Source organism: Accipiter gentilis, chromosome 17, assembly GCF_929443795.1.
Source record: "Accipiter gentilis chromosome 17, bAccGen1.1, whole genome shotgun sequence".
In the NCBI taxonomy this organism is placed as follows: domain Eukaryota; kingdom Metazoa; phylum Chordata; class Aves; order Accipitriformes; family Accipitridae; genus Astur; species Astur gentilis.
The window spans coordinates 5,436,743-5,449,899 of record NC_064896.1 but is presented as its reverse complement, the minus strand read 5'-3'; the positions used below and the strand labels follow the sequence as shown (position 1 = coordinate 5,449,899).

Here is a 13,157-nt window from a genome sequence, read left to right as displayed (position 1 = left end):
GCAGCAATCGTGAATATTGGGGAAGCTGCTACAGCATCTCCTGCTGGATGGAAGCTGGATGGAAGCTGGATGAAAGCCTTCATGCCCTACAAGCATTGGCTGCCAGCAGCCTGGGAGGGGACGGTGGTCTGACTCCTCAGCCAGAGATTGCTTCCAGCCACAAAATGGTCTGCCTCTTCCCAGCGCGAGGAGAGCGTGACCACGGGCCAAGGATGCAGCAGTGAGCAACAGCCGTTGCAAGGCTTTTTTTTAACCTCTGCAGCTGACTTGGTGGTGGGAATACATCACATCCCGCTCTGTGCCTCAGTTTCCCCATTACTAGGGAAGGGAGAGGGATGTCTGCTTCGTACCTTGTACTTCTTCACAGCTGCAGCTCTGGTGCTGAGCAGAGCTGACCCATCCAGCCCCATCCCATCCCCACGGCTCCGACTCCCCCCTTCCCCAGGGCAGCACCAACAACCCCAGCCAAAAGCAGACAAGCCCGTGCAGGTTCCTCAGCCAGAAGGGACCCTGCTAGCAAGAAACCTCACTGCTAAGCCCTGCCTGCTGCCCAAAATACTCTCCGGGTGGTGACCCTGCTTTGGCAGGCAGCGATCCCCTCCCCATCACCTCCAGCCCAGGTTGGCAGCTGCCTCTGCCAAATCGGAGACATCGCGGAGGCTCTTCTCTCCCCTCTCTGCTAACGGGGAAGGCTCCGCAGCCTTGGCGAGCCGGTGCCAAATCCCACTCCAACAGCTGTATGTTCTCCAGCATGAGTCATCCCCACCCCGAGCTTTCAGCCTCTCCATAACAACATTCCTTCTCTCTGATCTCAGATCCTGGCTGTGATCGCTCGCTGTCTAGTTCTCCTTCCTCCATCCACATGGTTCCTCCTGTCCAGGCTCAGTCCCCAGCCGAGGCAGCAGAGAGCAGAGGAGGCTTTGCCAGGATCACCAGAGCTTGAAACAAGGCGGATGCAGATCCCCTCCCTCCCCCAAATTCAAGAGGAGGTGCCCAATTACCATGAGATTCATTTTTTCTCTTTCTGAAGAGAGACAGTGACGTCAATTCTTTTTCGTATTGTTTTTTTGTTGTTCTTCCCCATCCAAGATGTGTCTGTAAGAGCAAGCGCTGCCCAGAGCATCGGGGAAAGTGCCCCGAGCCTTTGGTCCTGCACATCTGTCCCGCCGTGAGCTCTGCTCCGGACCCTCCTACCTGAGCCCCTTCCTCTCTCTCCCTGCTGTCACTTTTGTCCCCAGTGGGTTCTTTTCCCCTCTTTACCTCTCTGCTCCTCTAGAGGTGATCCCGCCGTCTGCAAGGACACAGCCAACTGCAGCATCCACCTCCCCCTCCGTGAGCTGGGTATGGCTGGAAGGGTGGAAGAGCCAGGATGAGCTCGCTCTTCTCTGCAGGAGCTCGTCCCCTGCACAGTCCAGCTTTAACCCCTGAAGGACGGCAGGCACCTGCCTTCTGCCCTACATTGCCTCCAACATCGTTTATCACATTAATGGTAGGCCCACGGGAGACGGACCCACTGGGGGCATCCCTGGGCGACCTGCAATTGGAAAACTGCTTTTGAGCAGGCTCCTGTGTAGGGATGGGCAGTGCCTGAGCGCGATGGCCCTGCACCAGCTCCGTGCTGCCAGATCCCTTCCCTACCCGCGCTGCCGAAAGCGTTGACCCTTGCTCCTAAAGCTGCCGGCGCTGAGCTCTCGCCGCTTCCCCCTCCGGCTCTTTGGCCGGCTCCGCCTGGCACAGGTACAGCCTCTGAATAGAAATCAGATTTTGCTCAAAAGCATTAATTTCTTCTGGATCGTGGAGTGCCCAGATGGTCTCCAGTGGTAGCGAAGGGAGACCTCGAACGTGTCGCTTGAACAGCGTGAAAAGCCAAAGTCAAATTTCATTCCTCCCTGGGCAGTTGTGTTTGTTAGCTTGCCTGGACGGCCGGGCTGAGCGGTGCATCGCCCCGGTCCAGCAGTGCAGCTGGTACCCTGAACCCGCAGCTATAATCCCTTGCCTTTCCCCAGCGCTCATCCCTCAAGAAACTCCAAAGTTTCCCAAACGCTGCTTTAATTCAGCCTGGCAGGGGAAGATGACCCCATGCAACACCTCCACAGCATAACCCAGAAGTGGGGATTTTATTTCTCTCATCATCGACTCCCTGGATGATGCTCCCCTGCCAGAGACAGGTGAGGAACCCGGTATCCAGCGCCTCATTTTTGAGCTTTTCCCCTAAAAACCTTTCCTGGGCAGTGCTCCCTGCCAGAGAGCTGGCTGACTGCATTCTGCATCTGCTCACGGACCATGGGGTGCCTGTGGCAAAGTCGCGCGGGGAATTGCAGGGTTGTGTTTTGTGGCTCCCTGGGGAGAGCAGGGGTCTGGTTTGATGCTCTGAGATTTACCACAAGTGTGGGGAAGAGAGGGGATGCAAGCTTGGTACATTTTTAATTAAAGGCTGATAAACAGCCTCTCTGCCTGCAAAACATCAGTAGCTTGGGGGTGTAATGAGGCCGAATCTCCTCAGCACTTACCAGTGCGTTGTGTTGTGGTGTTGGTGCGTGAGTATGTTGGCGAAAGCTAGGAGCAGTTGTTTCAGTGCATCGCGATGTGCCACCAGCGGCTACAGCTGTAGGACTCCGCTCGCTGCCCCGTGAGGATGGAGATGCGGGCATGGGGATGTGGGAATGGGGATGAGGATGCAGGAATGGGGATGCGGGGATGGGGATGTGGGGATGAGGATGGGGATGTGGGGATGGGGATGAGGATGAGGGGATGGGGATGCAGGGATGGAGATGCAGGGATGGGGATGAGGATGAGGGGATGGGGATGCAGGGATGGGGATGAGGATGAGGGGATGGGGATGCAGGGATGGGGATGCGGGGATGCACTGCCATGACCCTTGGGGCTGACGGAGAGGTCTGCGTCTGTCTCTGTGGCAAGTTCCGAGGAAGAAAGGCAAAGCGATGCACTCAGAGCCGGCTCCTTGCAGAAGCTCTCCTCTTTGTGCCTGCCTGGAGGAGAAAGTGCCTCTGGAACCTGCCTTAACCACTGTTTGTTGCGGGGGGCGGGGGGGTGGGGGGTGTCATCAAATGCCTCAGCTGCCAAAGTGAACTTGGGGTAATGCTTTTATCCCAACTGCCAAACTCTCCTGTGCTCTCACAGCTGGAAGGGGGAACCCACTGCAAGCCCAGTCCCGGAGCAGACCGGCCTGGCTGGGAGAAATGGGCTCTGTCGGTGCATCGCAGGGCAGGGGGGCTGGGGGCTTTGGGGGGGACCGTGGGAGTGGGAGGAGGGTCCGTGGACTCCGAGCATCCCCTCAGGTATCGGCGGGTCCCATCCTGCGCCGGGAGGGGGCTGGGGGGGGGAACCCGAGGGGAGGCGGTGGAAGGCAGCCCGGCTGCCCGCCCTCCTCCCCGCCGCTCCCCCGGAGCCCGGCCGGGCTCCAGCCCCTCGCTCGGAGCCAGGAAAATCCCCGCAAAGCGATCGCAACTTTCCCACGGCCGCCAACCGCGGAGCCCGCACCCCCCGGGAAGGGCAACCGGGGACCGGGGGGGTGTCCCGGCCCGGTTCGGCCCGTCCCCTTCCCCGTTCCCCGCCATCCCGGCGCTCCGCCTCCCCCCCGCGGGGCCGCGGCCGGGGCCGGGCGGGGCGGGGACCCGGGGCCGGGCGGAACCCGCCGCCCCCCGCCCAGACGTCCCGGCGGCGGCGGCGAGCGGGGAGCGGGGAACCGGGAACCGGCCGCTCCCGCCGCTCCATGGCCCCGGCCGCGGCGGAGCCCAGCGCCCGCCGCCCCCGGGGGACCGGCCCCGGTCCCGGCCCCGGTCCCGGTCCCGGTCCCGGTCCCGGCGGGAGGCTCACGGCGGTGAGTGAGGGATGGGGCGGCGGCGGCGGCGGCGGCGGGGGGGGGGGCACGGGCGGCGGCGGCGGCGGCGGCGGGGGGGGGGGGACACCCACGCGGGTACACGGACGCGGTACCGGCCGTAGCCGCTTACACTAACCCCGGGCACAGCGACCCCGCAGCGGGATGCACAGCGGGCACCCCCGGCCACGGGGCACCCCCGGACAGGGCGTACCCACGGACAGGGGGTACCCACGGCCACGGGGCACCCCCGGCCACGAAGAGGCTCCCGCAGGCACCGAGCGCACGCAGGGACACGAGCAGACGGACGGATGGACGCAGGCAGAGGCGCGCAGCCCTCGCACGCGTGCCCACGGCGACACGCAGGCGTGCACGGATGTGCACGCACACTCGTGTGCGAGCCCACGCAGGGACACGCGCACCCTCGCACGGCCAGAAACTGGGACCCGGGCAGCAGCCGGCTGTAGTATCCAAATCCCGGGAGTTTTTGCAGTTCCGAGGAGCGGTCACGCAGCTAATCCCCACGCGGGTTTTGGTGTAGACACTCGAGAGAGGAGAAGTGGGTGGAAATTATCCCGGTAGCTCCTGGAGTTTGGGATCGGGAAGGCCTTTCAGCACAAGGGGCTCAGCTTTGCAGCGTGGAGTTGGGGGGGGAACGACCGCAGGCAGAGCCACGGCTCCCGTCTCGCTTCCAGGTGGGTTTTGATTCCTGTTCATGAAATCAGGGAGATGGGGGGTTTTGCAAGGTAAAGAGTAGGGGAGATGAGAGGTTTAAAACGCCGGAGGCAAGAGTAATCCCAGCTGGGAATATGGCTAGAAACTTCACTGCCTGCAGGCAGAGTGGGATGTGGGTCCCTGGGGCGGGAGGAGATGGGTTATATGTGTTTGTACCCGCTGGATAACTTGGGCCATGCCTGGGAGCAGGGAGGACTTGGCAGCCCCCCCGGAGTCCCCTCCCTCCCTCCACGCTGGCAGGGATTTTTCAAAGGAGCAGCAGGGAAGGTGCCAAATTCAGAAAGAGTTTGCTCCTAATTCCCTGGAAATCCCAGCCTACGGATTTTTTTTTTTTTTTTTCCCCTCCTTCCTTTTTTCTTGGCCGTGAGGATTTGCAAGGTGCTTGGCCGCAGCCTGCATCCCCGGGTGCCCTGCCACCCCGCACCGCTTCCCAGAGGCAGGAATTCTCCCAGGAAATACCCCTGAGCTCCCCACTCCTTCCCCCTCCGCCAAGGAAGCAAAAAGCTGCCATTAGAAATCCACTCTCCATTTAAATTTAGATGCCTGCATTATCTTGAATTTGAATTTATTAATTATTTGCATCTGGTTCATATCAAAAAAAGTTGAGCAATGCAGATGTCCTGATTTCGGCATCAGCTTGGAGGAGAAACACAAAATTTGCCAGCATTTCTATTGTCTCCTTAAACAATGGCCCGTCAGAAGCAGCCGGGAATTACGATCCCCTTTGCAGGGGTCTGACATGAGTTAAGCATCCATCCAACTTGCATGATCCCCTCGCTATGGGTGACTGCGGCTCATTTCCTAGCCGTAGAGATTAGTCTAATTAGCAGAGCAAATCTGGGTAAGGCAAGCTCTTGTAATTAGTAATCAGTTGGATGTTTCCACGCACTTTCTTTGCCTGAGGGGTAGAGAGTTGTTTAGCGGATGGCCCCGTTTTGGGAGCAGGGAGGACTTTGGAGAAGTCAAGGTGAATGGAGCTGGAGCAGCTGGTGGCACTGGTGGCTCTCCTCAGTCCCAGGTGTTGCTGCATCCCATTTGCCCATCGCGACCTTCTTGCCTGGGGGAGCCCATCGAGCATGGGGTGGAAAGCAAAGGGACGGGCCCGTCTGTGTCCCCAGACCACCCCAGCACCGTCTTTCCCCATAGCCTCCTGTCCTGGATCGTGTTCCAAGCGACAGTGGTGGCCCCAGCAGCTCCTGGCTGCTGTCTGGGATGCGTGACCTGAAGATGGGAAGCCGGCAAGATGTTTCTCCACAGCTTGGCCAGGCGTGGAGGTGATGTCTCCATCAGCAAGTGCTTAGTGGAGGTGGTTGTGTGTCAACATCTCATCCATCCCATCCTTCGCTTGGGGAAACTGAGGTCTCTGCTGCTGTGGAGAGAGGAACGAAGGATGTTTAAGACTCATGAGCCATCACCTTTGGGTGACGGGCAGAGGGTAGTCATACCTGGGCTCTCCTGTGCTGCAGCAAGGGTGAAGATATATCACAAGCCTTGTTAAAACTAGGTGCGAGGCCCCCCAGCCCAGGACCAGAAGGTGGTTCCTGCTGGGAAGGGGGATAATCCTTCCCACGCCGCGATAATTAGCATTACTGGGTTTATGTGGGAGCTTCTATGAAGTAACTTAATTAATTATGATTGATTAAGAGGTGTCCCCAGCCAAAGCTGAAGCTGGAGAGACATTTTGAAACCGCGTTGGGAACGTGCATGTGCTGGGGTCACGGCAGGGTGGTTTTACCCCTCGGGACCGAGCCCAGAGGAGGCTTTGCAGCTTCCGAGTGGGAGCTGCTGGTGGGTGCTGGGATGGCGACAGCATTTTCTTCTGCTGGGAGAGACCCAGAAAGATACCCGTTGGCTTTTTATTTTGTTTCCTCTCTCTGAACAACTTTAATGTGTAGCCAAGGGGGAAAATTTGAAGTGGACCGAATAAAATAGGAAAGGAGGCGGCACCACGCAGGCGAGGACGTGGGGCCTCAAACCACCCCAAGCATCCAAGATGCTGGATGCACCACGCACCAGGACCGATGCTGATCCTCCGCTGGCTTTGCTTCTCTTCCAGCCGGGATGGGAGGTGAGATAGGGAGAGGGGAGCCGGTGCCTGGATGCTGCTCCTTGCGATCCCCTCCCTGCCCCGCGCCGGGGGCGGCGTTGGAGGTTAGGCTGAAAGGGAGTTATTTTTAAGCATCACATCTCGGCGCAGACTGTCATTACCATTCCCCGTACCCTTTCCCGGTGGGTGGGGAAGCCAAGGAAGGGCTCTCACAGCACAGCTCGGCGCGTCCTCGTACCTGTAAGGTCTTGGCTGCCTGAGTCCCCCTTCCCTGCGGAGGGGGGACTTGGGGGAGCTCAGCCACCACGGGCTTTGGCGTCACGGGCTCCCTTGGGGGCTTGGACGGGGCGGAGGGGGCTGCGCTGTGCCTCGGCGCTTTGGGTGTCTCACCCATCACCGCGGCCTTTAAACACGCTGCGGGCTTTGCTGGCTGATTTGGCAACAAATTTCAAACCCAGTTTATTCCCAAAATCAGGAGAATGGCTTTAAAGTCACTTTCAGGGAAAGAAAAGGAGGTGCTCTCTATTTGTCAGGCACTTCTTGAGTGTTCATTACAGCCTAGGCTGCTCCCGGTACCACCTCCCCCGGGGTGATGCTCTGCAGATGTGACCTGCAGAAGAACCCCAGGATGGGATCCTGGGTGCAGGATGGGATCATGCCCCGAGGATGGGCAACGCAGCCTGGAGCGGGGCAGGAGAGCGATGGAAACACTCTCCCTGGGGAGGTGCCGGGTTTTAAATCCCTGCTGGCGTGGTGGAGTCTGTCCCGCACCGAAGCCCTTTCCAGGTGTGGGCCAAGTGCACTCCTGGAAAGAGAACTGGCAAGGGGGCGAAACCTGCAAGGGGAAGGCAGCTGCCCTCAGCGCTGCCTGCACTTGGCCCTTTTCCACTCGCTATTTTTGCAGCTCTCCAGCACATCACCAAGCTGGCTGGCCGCTGGCTGGCATCTCCTGTGGCACAGCACTGGGGTGGCGTTGCCCGGCACCGGCGCAGCCCCTCATCCCTCGGCCGGAGGGAAATTTTGAGGCCAAATCTGCTTTTTGATAGCCTGTGGCACGCTGCAAATTCGAGCTGGCAGCACGATCATGGCAGGGGCAGAGCATCCCCGGGGCACTCAAGGGATGCAGGGACCCACCTGCAAGAGGGACCCTTCCCGAATTCCGCTTTACGCCCAGTCCAGCTCTGCTGTTGTCGGATGCGTTGGGATTTAGTGTCAAATTTTAGGAGCGTCTGTCTGCGAAGGCGGCGGGAGAGGATTGGGGGGGGGTGGAGCCAGCAATATGCCTTCATGATGGGGGGGATTAGAGAAATATTTGGGTTTATTTTAATGCCAGGCTTATTGCAGGGATTGGAAGCTTAACTCCGAACCTGGCAGCAGAGCAGCCCTCATCTCGCTCGATAACACTAACGGCATTTACATTTCTATACTGTCATTCCTCCCCACCGGGAATCAAAACCTCAAAACTGGAGGCGTCGGGTCCCCGTGAACCACGGCTGCCTCCAGGCTGGAGGGAGGTGGCCGGGAGCTCTGGGCCACCGCCTGTCCCTGCCAAGGGACCGGGCTGTCCCCCCTGCCCCGGCAGCATCCCCGGGACCCCTGGCCCTGCCCTCCAGCTGAGCTGTGTCTAGTGCCGCTGCTCCAACGTTGAATTAATCCATTCGCGTGAGTGTCGGCGTCTGCGAGTTGCAGAATTGGATGGCAATGCTGGGTTTTATTTTTTTATTTTTTTTTATATATTTTTTTTAAAGAGCTTATATAACCTTGGGGATTCTATTAATAAAAATAATGGTTTTGAACTCTGGGAACAACCAGCCCCGGCAATGAGCAATTAAATGCTCCAACTTCAGAAAGCAGGCAGCTATCGGGCGGCGGGGAGATAAGGGGAGAGGGGCTCGGGGCAGGAATAGTGGCAGGGGGCTGGGGAGGAGGCGAAGAGGATTCTCTGCCTGGAGGCAGATTGCTGGCATCTGCCTGTCCCTCCTGCCCTGTATCTCCATCCCTGTTCCCTGGGGAAAGGGAGAAGAGGGGAGAATGGGGTCTGGACCCCATGGATGTGGGGTGGATGGGCACCCTCTTGTCCTGCTGCACCCATTTTTAAACATCCCAGCTCCCACGGTTTTACACCGGGTTGTATCTGGCACAAAAGCGTGGGAACAGCAGCCCAGCACGGCCGAGGGGAACATCACCTGGACCCAACCCAACGCCCTCGGTGGGACCCCGGGGGGATGCTCGTGGTCCCCACGGGCGCTGGCTTTGGCTCCGGGGGGGCTCAGGTGGGCTAAAGGGGATAATGGCAGAATTGGGTTTAAAGAGGAACAACTGAGGCTCTGGGCCAAAAGTCAGAAGTGGCTGGTGTGTGTGTTCAGCGTGATTTTTGGGGGCCATGAGCCCTGAGGGGGTTGACATTTCTCCCCCTCAGCCGGTAACAAAGAGCCTTTGCTCCGCTCTTGCGGTTTAGGGGGGGGGGCTTACTTTTTTAATCCCTGAGTAGCCAGCAAGGCATTTAAAGGGTTTGATATAAAATTAAGAGAGGTTGAATCTAAGATGGTAATTAGAGAAAGCTGGGACATAACCTAAATCAGGGCATTTGGAGGCAAAAAAACCCAGAGTCTTTGGGATGTGTTTGAGTTGTTTCCCTTTAATACCAAAATATTTAAAAACTCATTTTTCCATTCAGGGTGAACATTGCATTGAGTTTATTGTGTTTCTCCCTTTGCAATGCAGGATTATCAGCTTGTTTCACAGAAAGGTTTAACACCCCACTCAGCAGTGGGCTGTGGGTTTGGGTTGTTTTGTTTGGGACTTTATTTTTTTCCTTTAAATCTCCCTTATTCAAATTGTCACAGCTTGACAGCCTTGTGCCAGGAACACGCTGTCATCCTGAAACTCATATCTTTAATTCCTTCCCTCTGATGCTAATAGCACCTTAAGATGATTAAGACTGGGGGAAAAAAAAAACTTAGTATCTTATTTTTCTGCCGTCGGTGATGCTGGTTGCTGGCTCTCAGTGCTTCATTCATCTCGGGGAGTAAAATTAGAGCGGTCACCCTCCTCCTACCAGGGTGTTTCTCCATGGTTTTAGTCTCTGGCTTTTAATTGCTGTATATCGATGCCGCCGTGCTATCCGAATGCTTTCCTTTTGCAATTTAAGATGCAGCATCCCTTGGCTGGGGGCCACCCTGCAGCGCTCCCCGCTCACGCCGGTGGCACATCCCTGGGCCCCGTTTGGGAACAGCCCGGGCAGCGTTCCCATGCCAGCCTCCAGCAGCACCGGCAGTGCCAGGAGACGCCGGCGAGGGCACGGACGCGCCGTCCTGCCCGGGCTGCACAGCCACAGCCCACATTACCAACCATTGCCAGGCACACAGCAGCAAGTAGCCGGGCTGCAAGGACACAGATTCCTGTCAACATGAGGTTATTTATTTTTTTTAAAGATGTTTTCGGTCTGGGACGTGGTCAGGGCGTGTTTTAGCTTCCCTGTATCGCGGGGCACCGCTTACCCTGTGCACAACAGTGCCAGCCCAGCTGACGCTTCCCGGCCAGGCTGGTCACCGGCTGGTTTTGGCAGCAACTTCGACACCTTCTTGCTCATCTAGGAAACAAGGTACTGGATAAAATGAAATATGGTGCACTCTGGAAGGCCCCATAAATCCCTGGATGTGGAGCTTTATCTTGGTGCGTGTGAGGGCAGGACTCCGTGGGTGCACTGCGGGGGTCGGCTTCCCCCTGAAGCAGGAGACAGCAGCAGACTGGGAAAAACGCCTCTTTCAGCTTAAATCCTGCGTGGGTGCTGAGTTGGTGGGTCCTGCGGTCTGATGAGCAGCTTGAGGATGATGGGGTGTTGGTTTAGGTTTTTAGGTTGTGTTTGGATAGCGAGCAGAGCAAACTGGGGAGCTGCGTCGCTTGCAGGGCCCCGTGCAGTGCGGCTTTGTCAGAGCTTTGCTTTGGGTTTTCATGTGCAGCCGTGCCTCAGTTTCCCCAGTGGGCAAATAAACGGCCCACTCCCTCACCGCTGTCAAGCCGAGCTGGCTGGTGGCACCCCTTTGGAAGTGTAGCAGGACTTGCTGACCCAGGACAGGTCATTTGGGCCCCTGATGCCAGCGATGTCTCTGTGCCAGTGCAGCATGTGGTGCAGTGGGGTTCCTGCTATCCTCACGGCCCTGCCCTGTCCCAGTTTAGGGATATGAGTTTTGAAGCTTTGGCAGCGCGGTTGGAGGGAGCTTCGTAGCCCTTCCACTGCTCTCGAGCAGAGAGAGAGAAGTAACTAGAGGAAAGTAGGCAGGTGAGGGAGGAGACCAAAGCTGCTGGTCCCCGACGTGGTGCAGCCTGTGGGCTTGGTGTCCCCTATGCTCCCAGCATCCCCGTGCTTCCCATATTCCTGGCATCCCCGTGTTCCTGGTGTTCCTATGCCCCCCGTATTCCTGGCATCCCCGTGTTCCTGGTGTTCCTATGCCCCCCGTGCTCCTGGCATCCCACTGCTCCCAGGGTTCCCATGCTGCCGGCACCCTCCTGCTCCCAGTGTCCCTGTGGTCCCCACTCTCATGGCATCCCCATGCTCCCAGCATCCCGGGCACACGGACCCCCAGTGATGCCTCTTCACCTTTTTCTCCTCCCCACCCCGCAGGAAGAGTGGCCGAGCCGGAGACGATGACTGCCGAGAGCGCTGAAACCAACGGACCCATGCGGGAGCCAGAGGTGGGGACGACTAAGCCACCGGTGCCCCCCGCTCCGCCACGGCGCCGGGGACGCAGGCTGCGGCGCAAGTCACCACCGGAGGTCCCGGTGAAAGGGCAGCTCCGCATGCGCTCGCCATCGGGAGCCTTCGTCATGGTGGGCATCTCAGTGGTCCTGGTGGGCATGACCATTGCCGTGGTGGGCTACTGGCCCCATCGGGGACCCGGGGGCACTGGGGCCGGTGCCAGGAATGCCAGCATGGCGGGGGACATGAGGAGGGAGGTGGCCGCCGGGCGCCACGTGCCCCACAGCGAGAAGCTCAAGCTGATCGGCCCCGTCATCATGGGCATCGGGCTCTTCATCTTCATCTGCGCCAACACCATGCTGTACGAGAACAGGGACATGGAGACCCGCAGGCTGATGCAGAAGGGGCTCTACTCCATGGCGGCGGGTCTCCCCGAGGGGACCGGCCCCGAGGACGGGCACTGCCAGCGCGGGGACGGCCAGCCCGTCCCCAAGGCCAACGCTGAGTGCGTGGAGGGCTGCTACCAGGTGGATCTCTCCTGCCAGCCCTGCCCCGGCCCCTGCAGCAAGTGGTCCGACTGCTACGGCCCCAACAGACTCCAGACCACAGCCGAGTTCCTCCAGCACCCGGCAGCATCTCCCGCCGCATCCCTCCTCAGCCTCCGCTCCGGCACCTCCGCCGAGGCCAACCTCAGCCTCTCCTGCCGCACCGGAGCGGAGTCCCTCCTCTCCTCGGCCGTCGGGGCCTTGGCGTTGCCCGTCATCAAGCTCAACAACCGCTTGCTGGACGCGGCGGCACGGGGGGCCAGCGAGAGGGCCGAGGCGGGACCTGCCGAGCCCCCCTCCGAAGCACCACGGCTCTCCCGGGCTCCGCTCTCTGGCAGCATCGCATCCCACAGCCAGGACCGTGGTGGTGGTGGTGGTGGTGGCGGTGGCCACATCGTCATCAACATGGATGGCGGCTGCCCCGGCACAGAGCCAGCGGCGGCAGAGCTCAGCCCCGATGCGCAGCTCCACACGCCGGGACACTCCAAGTCCCTGGACCTCGGCCAGCCGGGGATGCTGCTGGTGGCCCCCATCAAGGACCGTAAGAACCGGAGCTGGCCCCGGCTGGACCACGTCAGCCTGGTGGGTTATGCCAAACTGGAAAGTACTGGCGAGTCCTCGGACCGGCTGCTGGAGCCCAGTGAGCCCCCGAGCCGGGGCGAGCTCCGACCCAGCTCCTGGGTGGTGGGGATGGAGCGAGGCGTGCGGGTCTGACACCCCCAGTGCCCTCGGGGACCGTGACGTCGCAGTCCCTCATCCTGGCCCCCAGCACCCACCAGCAACCCCAAACCCCCGTGTCCAGGAGGTGTTCAGGTTCAGTGCTTTTAAGCGGATGCCAAGGGGGAGGTCCTGACCCGCTGCTCCTGGGGGAGGACTCGCCTGGGGTGGGCGAGATGTCCTCTCCTAGCTGCCTCTTGACAGCTTCCCAGTGGATGCCTTTGGCCTTACAAGCCCTTCTCCCGGTGGCTTTTCCAGAGGAGCCCTCGCTTTGAGACCCAACACAAACAGCGGGATGGGGACACAGTGTGGGCGAAACCCCACCAGCCCCCACAGCACTTTATTTCAGCGGGGTTGGGGTGGGGGGATGTTTTGGGGGGTTGGTGTCCCCTTGCCCACTCTCAACCCACCAGAAAATTTGCTTGACCAGAGCACGTAAGCCCAACAGGGCTATTAAATATTATCTTGATGCCATGCGGTCCCGCCTCGCCTCGTTGTCTTCCCTGCAAGACGCTCAGCTGGAGAGAGTAAGGATGCTTTACAGCTACTGAATATTTGCAGGATAAGGTGATGAGC

The 13,157-nt window shown here is 59.3% G+C and overlaps 1 protein-coding gene across 5 annotated transcripts; it reads left to right on the top strand.

The window, feature by feature from the left end:
• Positions 1-2,104: 2,104 nt before the first annotated feature.
• Positions 2,105-13,157, top strand: TMEM200B (transmembrane protein 200B). Of its 5 annotated transcripts, none has more exons than XM_049820145.1 (2): positions 2,105-2,168; positions 11,245-13,156. In XM_049820145.1, exon 2 carries the CDS (start codon positions 11,268-11,270, stop codon positions 12,576-12,578), a length of 1,311 nt encoding a protein of 436 aa, XP_049676102.1. In that variant the 5' UTR covers positions 2,105-2,168; positions 11,245-11,267; the 3' UTR covers positions 12,579-13,156. The 5 variants fall into 5 exon arrangements, with proteins under 5 accessions (XP_049676102.1, XP_049676100.1, XP_049676099.1 ...); XM_049820143.1 differs by lacking the exon at positions 2,105-2,168 and adding an exon at positions 2,336-2,629; XM_049820142.1 differs by lacking the exon at positions 2,105-2,168 and adding an exon at positions 3,705-3,841.